This window comes from Peromyscus eremicus, chromosome 6 (assembly GCF_949786415.1).
Source record: "Peromyscus eremicus chromosome 6, PerEre_H2_v1, whole genome shotgun sequence".
Classification (NCBI taxonomy): domain Eukaryota; kingdom Metazoa; phylum Chordata; class Mammalia; order Rodentia; family Cricetidae; genus Peromyscus; species Peromyscus eremicus.
The window spans coordinates 30689256-30700355 of record NC_081421.1 but is presented as its reverse complement, the minus strand read 5'-3'; the positions used below and the strand labels follow the sequence as shown (position 1 = coordinate 30700355).

The 11100-nt window shown below is 41.9% G+C and overlaps 1 protein-coding gene across 1 annotated transcript; it reads left to right on the top strand.

The window, feature by feature from the left end:
- Positions 1 to 29: 29 nt before the first annotated feature.
- On the top strand, positions 30 to 10433 carry Mrpl47 (mitochondrial ribosomal protein L47). Its single transcript, XM_059265340.1, has 7 exons — positions 30 to 129; positions 2617 to 2762; positions 3236 to 3296; positions 5316 to 5412; positions 7148 to 7278; positions 8459 to 8554; positions 10220 to 10433. The coding sequence occupies exons 1-7, from the start codon at positions 32 to 34 to the stop codon at positions 10341 to 10343; spliced, it is 753 nt and encodes a 250-aa protein (XP_059121323.1). The 5' UTR covers positions 30 to 31; the 3' UTR covers positions 10344 to 10433.
- The last annotated feature ends 667 nt before the right edge of the window (positions 10434 to 11100 follow it).

The following is an 11100-nucleotide window of genomic DNA, read 5'->3' as shown; positions in this document are numbered from 1 at the left end:
TAGACTCAGCCCAGTGAGTCTACTTAGAAACATGGCTGCGACCAGGGTAGTGGGTATTTGTAGAGGAGTCTCAGCCTTCCTGAAGGCTGCCGGCTCCCTAGTAAACCCCAAGGCCCCCGCTGGTTCCGGGTAAGTGATGAAGAAGAGGATGACCGCCTCCGCCTTTGGGAGCTTGTTGCAGAGGGCGGAGGGCGTGACCTTGGAGTCGCCCACCCTGGCGCATCCTGCTCTTCGCCAGCGTTCCGGTGCTGCGGGCGGTGGGTCCGACGGCCTGCGTGTTCGGATGCCCTGTGTCCTGGGACACGCTCTGTGCTGGGCTGCGCGGGTTGGGAGACACGTTTCCCAGAGTCTTGAGCTGGGAAGGGAAGGCTTCGCCAGGTGTAAGGCAGAGAGGGATCTGAACCGTCGGGTTCGGACACAGACTGTCCGGCAGATACTAAGTGATGAGAACTGAGGCCACAGAAGGTGTTTGTGCAAGTGTGAGAAAGAGACAACTTACTCTTCGTTGACATTTGCCTGCACGAGCCGAATTTTATAAATAGTAGTGTACCTCGGATTAATTGAAGGAAGCAACCCATGTTTGGTCGAACACACAGCTATTGTGCGTCTGTTTTGCTCTGTATTATTAACACTAACTTCGGAAATTAGCTTTTAAAAATTTTGCAGAGTTGTAACTTGATCAAGGTGGCAAATTTGAAAAAATTATTTCGTCTTTCATCATCTTTTTTCCTAACAATGAAATAAATTGGGGATGGAGAGAAAATAAATAAAATAATTTGGGGCTCAGGGTTAAGAGAACTTGTACTTGCAGAGGACTCAAGTTAGGCTCCTAGCACCCGTGTATCTTTAACTGGGGATCCGAGGCCTACCTTCTGAACTCTGAAGGCATTAGCCACAGTCTCGTGGTGCACACATACTCAAGGAAAACATTCATAGACATAAACCTTAAATTTTTTAATGAAATAATTTTAGTATGTTTTTTTTTAATAAAGTCACTCAGAAGAGAGGCAAAGAATTTGAAGATGGTAAAGGCAGTTGTGCATCCCCAGATAACACATTGCCATTTCTTCGTTAATTTGGCAGATATACACACTTCATTTGCCATCATTTCCAAAGAACAATAGTAAAGTTATTAGAATAAAACAGTAACCATACTTCACTGAATAGCCAGTCATTGTCACTTTGTCACATTTTCAAGATCTCTGTGTTTATGCTTCTTTTTCTGCGCTTTTTGACAGAGGTCCAATTTGAACCTAGAACCAAGGGCATTTCCTTACCAAGTATGATCCAGCGATCACCCTCAGGGATACACTGCTGTTCAGCATACAGTCCACAGTAGAAATAAAATTGCACTAAAAATTCCCTTCTTTACTCCTTCTTTTTTTTTTCTCTCTCTCCTATTTCTTTGTCTCCGTTCGGTTCCATTCTTTTCTTCAGGACCCAATGAAAGATCATTTATTTCACCAGTTGCCATTATTCCAGTATGGTTCTTTTTTCCTTTGTCGTGATACTGGCATTTTGGGTAGGATTAGTTTTTTTAGAATATGCCTCCATTTGATTATTTCATCATCATTAGATTCAAGTCAAGAGTAGGGAATGTAGCTCAGTGTAAAGCACTTATCTAACATGCCTGAGGCCCTGGGCTCAATCCCCATAACACATACAAAGAGTCAAGTCAAATACTCTTGGTTCAGAAGACAGCACTTGAGAAACATTTCACATTTTGTTTTTAGGTCATTTTACCAGGTCATTAAATATTTTTAGAAACATAATTTCTAAATTACTGCATAAGATTTTCATGCAGTTGTACGGTAATTAGCAATTACCTAGTTGTATGTTTATGTAATTAACAACTGTTTGATACCACATTTAACTCCTTTGTGGACATCTTAATCTGTGAACTGCCATTTCTGATGTTAAAAGTCTCTAGATACAGAATTACTGGATTAAAGGAGAAAACATTGTGCCTTTCTAATGTTGCAAAGTTGACTTTCGGGATGGTTCTGATCTGCTCATAGATGGACTTGCTACAATGGAGGAAGACCTAAAAATGTTATCTAGAATATAATTGTGGGGTCCAGCAAGGTGGCTCAGGAGGCAGACTGGACTCGCCATTCATGCCTGTTGACCTGAGTTTGACCCCAAGAACCTGTGTAGCAGAAGCTGGGTGCAGTAGCACACATCTGTGATCCCAGCATTCCTATGCCCAGATAGGAGGCAGAAAAAGTGAAACACCCAAAAGCTTTCAAACCTGCTGACCTGGAGTATTCAGCAGAGCAGCATTAAACTAGAGACTGCTTCAACAAGGTAGAAAACTGGGGTTGTCTTCTAACCCCTACATGTGTGTCATGGCACATGAATGTGTGTACTCACACACATACACACTAATAGTAAAATAAAAAGATACATGTATGTAATTGTGTAAATATGTTGTCTCTGAGACTATAGGGCAGCAATCTATAAAATAAAAAGTACTTCCTAACACGTTTAAAGTTTACTACCTCTGGGGTCAAAATCCTGGGTAGAATTTTTGACGTTGTAATAAAGAAATGTTTCTTGCTTATAAAATATAAACATTATGAACTTTAACCATTACTTATTTGTGTTTGATTGCAGGTTTTCTCTTAGTTTGTGGAACAAGAACACACCACATGTCACATCTTTTCTCCAGTGTAAATTACTTCATACCACATTGTCAAGGAAAGGACTAGAAGAATTTTTTGATGACCCAAAGAACTGGGGGGAAGAAAAGGTCAAATCTGGTCTGTATTAATTGACTGAGCCTCCATCATCCTAGGATTGTCCAATTTAGGGTTTCCTTTTAGAATTTGCTGTGGGTTATAAAGGTTATTCTCGTAACAGAAGGAATACTTCCTTGGCAGGTTGGTGGGATGTCTAAGAGAAGGGTACTTTGAAAGTGAAAGTGTTAATTAACATGAGGTTGGGATTTGTTTTAGTTGGCTTTTTTTTTTTCTTAAGTAATAATTAAAATAACTTGTAGTGGCATTAGGGAATGGAAATGCATTTGACACAAAAAGTAGCAGTCTTTGAATGCTGTTGCCAGTCATGTTACTAATGTTTTCATGTTACTTAATTGAATTCTAGTCATGTAGAATATAATAATTCTGTTCCACATTTTACAGATACAGAAACAGATTTTAAGAGTGGGTGGTAATCAGCCAGGGGCACAGAGCTAGAAGCATCATTTAATGTTACACATTTCTCATTCCCATAGGAGCTTCATGGACCTGCCAGCAGCTAAGGAACAAAAGTAATGAAGACTTACATAAACTTTGGTGGGTGTTCTGCATTGAAATGCTACAGTTTAACAGTGGGGTCAAAACTACACCCATGTGATAAAGAATTGGGCAAAATGATTTGTTTCGTGGTACAGTGGGTGATCATATGAGCTTTGTATAAATATGTCAGAGGATTACATTGAGACAGATGTTTCACAGTTCAAAGGCAGTAGGAATTTAAAGTTTTTCCGTAAGTACTATAAGAGCCAGACTGATGCCATTAAACCAGTAGTGTCAAGAAACAAACTCAGAAAAGACATTGGGACTGGTTGGTCACATTTACACTGCCTTCCTTTTTCCTCCTTTCTTGTTAATTTATTGTTTAATATAAATGCTGACAGCAGATAAAGACCTTGTAGACACTTTCTTATATTTATAGTCCAAAAGGTGATTCACCTGCTTGTTAAAATGAACCCTGTTATCTGCAACTCATAGGAGCCTTAAACACTAGCAAGAAGCTAAGCAGGCCTCCAAGGCAATAAAGTATCAACATTTAACAAAATGTGAGGTCTTTAATAGAAACAGCATGCACACAGAGAAGACCCTAGTCCTCTAAAAAAAAAAAAAAAAAATCTGCAACAAGTGAAACATGGACCTACTGAGATCCAGAGTTCTTTTGCCCTAAATACATTTCTGTTTCTTTTTTCCCCACCCCATTTGTTTAGAAGGCTGTTTAAAAACTGGAAATATTAAAAGAGCAAGAATGTTCCATTTCAAGCAGGTTTTTTTCCTTTGTTCTAAAAAAAAAAAACATTCAGAAGATAATGTCTCAACTAAAGTCTTACTGTGGGCCAGATCATTCCCAACTTCTGCCTTCCTTTTTATTCCGTTTCATGGCTTGGGGTTTTAGCCTATTATCCCAGTTAGTTGGGAATGTAGGCACATGGCCCCGGGAGGTCTGAGAGGGTTAAGACAAGGTCATATTCTAGTATTTAACCCAATCTGTTTTGTTTAAACCGTACTTGTTTGGGGGAAGTTTCACGATGTATGTAGGCTTTTGGCTTCTTGACTAATTAGATCTCTCTGCCTCTTTGATAGCACTGGTCAGTGTGCATATCAATACCTACACAGCTCCTCACCTATCCGCTGTCACTCAACCCACTTCCCTCACAACTGTTATCTGCCTGGGCACTCTAGTAGACACTTAATTTTTTATCCCAATTGAAGGATTATTTCTCTTTCTTGGCAGATTAAAGAATTGCCTAGTGTTTAACCACTCATCCTGTGCTTATTTATTATAGAGAAGTAAGTTTTAGTTAAAGCACTGTTATGAGTTATCAATAAACGTGAATTTAGGACTGTTTCAGCCCTCACTGCTATAACCAGTGTCTTCTGTCACTCCTCCTCCAGGACTGTGGACCCTAGTTTAAAGCTCCCGATTCCTTTGTCTTGTTTGCCCTGCCCTCCACGGTTACTACTTTAATTCTGAAACTGGGATGTTCACAAAGCCCCCTTTTCCCAGCTCAGCCAAGTCAATGCTTTAGATTCTGGCTGGCTTGTTCCCTTCCATCTTAAATCCTATCATTAGGAAGCTTTCTCTAGTCACCTTAGCTCTAGAAGAGGTGTCTCATGTCTACCCCTTAACTGTTGTAATACATGTCGTCTCCCTTACCCAGTAGGTCACATTGGAATGGCATTGTAGCTTAGAGGTAGACTTTACACAGAGGGTCTGAAATTTGAATCCAGAATTTGCTTTGTGACCCACTGTCTTCATTAGAGAGAGGGAATTAGTAGTGCCAACTCCAAAAGTTGTGAAAAGATTGGGATGCTTAGCATTCAGGTGTGAAATAGCCCCTCAGTAGATGTTACCCATCTTCCTTCCCTGTGGGATGGAGGACTATGGCATGATAACCCTCCAGCACTCCTCCAAGGTATAGCACCTGGTTAGACTGAAGGACGGCTCTTCAGAATGATGCCCTGTGGGAGGTTTCCAAAGGACTTCAAGACTTTGGGGGCTTTTAATTTTGATGTAAGAAATCACTATAGAATAGCACCGTGCCTTTGTGTTTGGTACAGGTATGTCCTTCTGAAGGAAAGAAACATGCTTCTAACTCTAGAGCAGGAGGCCAAGCGACAGATACTGCCAATGCCAAGTCCAGAGCGGTTAGAAAAGGTAGGCTTGTGGGGGCTAAGACTCCTGGATGGGGTAAAAGCTAGAAGGGAATGAGTATATGGTTCTTATATTTCTTTCAAACCTTTTTTCTATTTGTGTGGTTTTTTTAGTAAGTTTGCAGAATTTTATACACCATTCCAACAGTTTCACTTGAGAGCATTTTGTCACCCCCAAAACAAGTGTCATGTCCCTCTGTCTCCTTATTCTTAGTTGCAACTTCCAACCTACAGATGGGTATTGATTTTTATTTACCATGAGTAGCTACCTGGAGTAAAATTGCCAGGCCATACGGTAAGTCTCTCTTGAACTGCTTTCTGAAGCAGCCATGTGTAGATGAATGTTTCCCTGTCCTAACTGCCGGGTCCCAAATAACAACTCAGAGGCTTACTATTACTTAGAAATGCTCAGCCAATAGCTCAGGCTTGTTACTAGCTAACTCTTACACTCAAATTACCCCATATTTCTATTTATGCTTTGCCATGTGGCTCATGGCTTGTTACCTCATTTTTACACATCCTGCTTATTCAGTGGCTTGCTGGCATCTCTTCTGACTCTACCCTCCTTCCCATCATTCTGTTTGGCTTTCCCACCTAATTTCCCGCCCAGCTACTGGCCTGTCAGCTTTTTATTAATCAGTGAGAGTAATAGGTATTCATAGTGTAGAAAAGAATTGTTTCACAACATTTCCCCCTTTTTGTCTAATTAAAAAGGAAGGTTTTAACCTTAATATAGTAAAACAATATACAACAAAAACAGTTACTAAGAATTACAGTAACAATATCCAATCTATTTGCATTTGGCAAAATTAGAAATAATAATTATGTATCTTCATGAATCTAAAGTTTTTTATCTAATTTACTTTCTGTTATAACAAGGAAAATTATAATTATAATTATTTAGTCTTCAACTCCATCAAAGACGCCAAAAAGATGAACCTATTGACAGGAACATCAGGTTGTCTGGACAGTCACCCAAAGTTTCTCTGCAACATTAAGGCATCCAGCTCAGGCCTACAGGCCTAGCATGTCTGACAGACTTTCCTGTGAAGCAGGAATTTTGAAGGTCTGTTCTACCTTGTCTTGGCAAAGTTTAGCAGTTGCCTTTCTTGTGTCCTGCTGGTCCAGTTTGGACAGTAACTGTCAGCAAATGAAATGAGGCTGAGCATGTGAGCAAAGCAGTGACCAGGCAAGCCAGAAGCTTGTTTTGCTCTAACAAAGGCAGCCACGGTTATGCATGGTTGGCTTACTGTGTTTTCAAATGTTGTTAGAGCTGTGTCCACTCCAAACAGAACTGATACATTGTTACGAAATATTCCTTTACAGTATATGAAGGTGTGTCACTGTTTTTAACAAAGAGCTAAATGGCCATTAGCTAGGCAGGAAGAGGTTAGGCAGGACTTCCGGGACAGAGAGGAAGAAAGGTGGAGTGCCAGCCGGATGTGGAGGAAGCAGGATGGGCAGTACAAAGGTAACCGAGCCATTTGTGAGCTGGTGGCCCAAAGTAAGGCCTGCATGGAAACCAATTATTAAGAAATGAAATGATAAAACTTTAAATAAGTTACAGAAAAGTCATACTGTAGACACCTGTGGGCACACACCTGTGCCAAAAGGGCTTCCTAGGAAGTACTAGAAAGAGCGGTTTCTAAATAGAAATGTCACCCATTCCCTGCTTCACAACCTTGAGTTCTGTGGACCGCGGCTGAGGCGAGGCTGACGCTGGCTCTTTGTCACCTCAGGTTGTCAAGTCCATGGATGCCTTAGATAAAGTTGTCCAGGAGAGGGAGGATGCACTAAGGCTTCTTCAGACTGGTCAAGAAAAAGCAAGACCTGGTGCTTGGAGAAGGGACATCTTCGGACGAATTATCTGGTACATGATTACACTGTGACTTCTAAGAGTGGAGATCGCTTGCCTTGTTACCCCTCTCGGTACCTTTAAAACTCTTCCCCTGTGGATATATTAGAGATCTTAGGTAGAGAGAGGCCCCCATCCATCTCCTAGAGCACAAAATATGCACCAAGCTTGCTTTGGTAAAACAAATTCCATACAACTCATCCCTGTGGGTTAGCCACTTCTGCCAGAAAAACCTGCCTATACACATGTAATTCCAGATTCTAAAACTCCGAGAGCTAATTTCAGATACTCCTCTGCCCACCTTGCCCACTAAGAACCTGGGACTTGAAAGTTCCTGAGTAACAAAGTCAGTTTGCTTCTTTCACAGGCATTGGGATAAGCCCTGGGCCAAGTAATGAACAGCTTACCTTCTTCAGGGAAGGGCCTGATGTCACTCACCCCAGAGGAGCCAGGATAAACTAACTCATGGACATGTAGTATCTTAAATGTGAGTTAGCAAGTGTCGAGGCTTGAGGTGTCTGGACATTCTCCGAACCTAAGGCCTTAAAAACAGCACCTTCCCACTTGATATGGAATCTCAGCCATCCAATCAGGAGCCATCTAATCCAACGCAGAAAGAGAAATTGCCAAAACCTCTCACTCTAAAGCTCTTCCAAGGAGCTGGGCTGTGGTGGCACACGCCTTTAATGCCAGCACTGGGGAGGCAGAGGCACCTCAAAGTTTAAGGCCAGCTTAGTCAGGACTACACAGAAAAACTGTCTCAAAATGTGTGTGTGTGTGTGTGTGTGTGTGTGTATGAAAAAACAACAACAAAAAAAAAAGACGAAAAAAATTCTTCCAAGGATTTAGGGATATAGCTCTGTTTGAAAAATCTCCAGCACGTAATTTTTAATTGTATTTTCTAATAACTAAAAAGAACATTCATTACTTTACCTATTTGTATGTGTGCTTGTATGTGCTGTGGCACATGTGTGGAGGTCAGAGGAAACTTGCAGGAGTCGGTTTTCTGCTCCTGTTCACACACTTGTCCTAAGGATTGAACTCAGGTCGCAAGTACCTTCCTACTTAGCTGTCTCCTGGCCCCATTTTCTATTGTTTTTATTTGGGTTAATTTATTTGAGGCCAATTAGGAAACAATGAAGAGTAAAATTTGTGAAATATTCTGTATAAAGCAATAACTTCACTTTTTTGGCAGGCACAAATTCAAGCAGTGGCCTCTACCTTGGTACCTAAATAAAAGATACAACAGGAAACGCTTCTTTGCGATGCCTTATGTGGATCACTTTGTCAGGTGAGCACAATGTCCTCATGATGAAGCTGCCTCCTTATACCATGTTTTATGTTCTTTATACTTTGATTTCTATTACATAACTAACACATTTTCATTACCTAAAAAAAAAGCACTAGGTTAAAAAGGAAAATTGAAGCCATGTATCTGAAATCTAACTCTTCATAAAGTCACTGTATCAATAGTGTGTATCCCTTGAAAGCTGTATGACTTGTGTGTGTCTAAAAATAAGAGTGAAATCCTACTGCACCGTGTGGAGTGTAAGCTCCTGTTCCAAGGCTCATGGGAAGGGGTGGGTCTGAGATCGTGCTGTGCTGCAGGCTGTAACGTCAGGCATTTCCGGTAGCAGATCCTGCATTAGTTTACATGAGACAGGGAGAACATGGTGCTGCTGATAGAGGACTGTAGTTGCCCAAGAACCACGAGCTGACACTTAAGAAACTAGGCAGGGTTCTTGGCAGACAAGCTGAAAGACAGTTTAATCCCCAAACCACAGTTAGAAGGGAGACAGGGAGATGCAAGATGCATGTCAGAGTGAAGTGACATGCCCACAGTACAGAGCCCCCTTTAGCTGGGTACACCTGTGACCCCAGCACCGAGGCGGCTGCAGCAGGACTGGGTACAAGACCACTAGTCAATCTTGTTGCAAATAAACAATCTTCCAGGGATACTTTCTGCTCACAAAGTTGTCACAAACTGATGTTTCTACCCCAAAACTTAATCCAGAGAAAAAGAAACTTAATTGTTTGCCCATATGTGTGCACATGTACATACTATGCTAGCATGGATGATATGTGTGTACAAGTTAGAGGACAGCTTACAGGAGCAGTTCTCTCCTGTAGTCCAGGTTCAGGGGATCAAAGTCAAGTGTCTCTCTGCTGATCCCCATCACCAGCCATTTTAGTTTTTAGACTGAGCATTAAAATGTTTAATATACTTTAGAATCAATTCGAACTATTCGTCTTCCTCTCTGAACCATCTCCCTCTGTTCCTTTTGTTTTTTGATTGGGTCTATGTAGCCCTGGCACCTGCCATCCCAGGCCTAGGGCAGAAATCTGCCTGCTGGGATTAAAAGCATGCACACCCAACTGCATTTTTTGCCATAGTGCATCTGTGCAGTGAAGACCCTAAAACTGCCTCTTATCTCAGTGCCAGACTTGTGGGTTCCCTCTGCCCTTCCAATTCTTGCACTGTTTCGAATCTGCCTTCTTCCAGTGTCTGCTCTAATATCGCCCCTTGCTGAGGAACCTTACTCTGCACTATGCTTCATGATTTTCAAGGCTTTTATCACATTGTTTCAAGCTATACACTAGCTCCAGGTCTCAGATAGTCACATCCTGTACCACCCAGTCTAGTTAGATGCTCCCTTCACCAGTGAGAACTACGGTCCCCTAACACCTTGCTCACTCCCACCCACTGGTGTTGATCCTAAGCTTTGAAACCTGTCCACACTTAAGACCTAGTGAAGATGCCAGGTGGCTGAAGAAATCTTCATGGCTTCTCCTCAGCTTCTGTAGGCACAGTACTGAGATGGTTTGACCTCCACAATCCTTAATTTATACACAGCAAGTACTGCTGACATGACTGTGGCTTTTACATGCTTGGCTTGGACGTGCTTTGAGAAACGGGGATGGTTTTGTCTAAGTTGCTGTTATGTTTTAATTCTAGACTGAGACTTGAGAAACATGCCCGAATTGAAGCAAGAAAGAAAAGCTTACAGAAAAAGAAAGAAAAACTTCTTCAGGCCAAGTTCCCACATCTCTCTCGAGACCAGAAGTCAAGTACTGTCTAAGATGAGATCCAGAAGTCCAGTTGTTCTTGCAGCAGTCTGTGTCCTGACGTGACTATGTCAAGCAGTGATAAAGAAATGCTCTTGCCGGGCGGTGGTGGTGCATGCCTTTAATCCCAGCACTCGGAAGGCAGAGGCAGGCGGATCTCTGTGAGTTCGAGGCCAACCTGGTCTACAGAGATCCAGGACTGGCACCAAAGCTACACAGAGAAACCCTGTCTCAAAAAAAAAAAAAAAGAAAGAAATGCTCTTATTCAAATGACATGAGTTGTTCTTGGGGATAACATAGCATGTTAATTAACTCTAGAAGTGCTGCTGCTTCTACTAAAACCAGGCAGAGTTCAGATTCAGTCTCCACTGAACAGGTCCTGACATCTAAGCAGGCTTAACACCTGGCATCTTGGTACAAATCTGATGCTAGCTGCCAGAGTGATGCTAGAACCGAAGTCAGTTTGTGAATGCCGTTTTCACCACTACTGTTTGGGGGGGGGGGGCTGCAAAGATGGTTAAGAGCACTAGTTGCTCCTCCAGAGGACCCAGATTTGATTCCCAGCACAAACATGGAGGCTTACAACCATCTCAAACTCCAGCTGTAGGGGAACCCACACCCTCTTCTGGCTTCCACAAGTAGGAGACAGTATTGTGGTGCAGACCTACATGCAGGTGAAATCCCCATCCATACACATGAAAGGGACATGGATACTGTGAGTGAAACAGTTGATTGCTTCCTACTATCAAAATAATGGTAAAAGCAGTACTG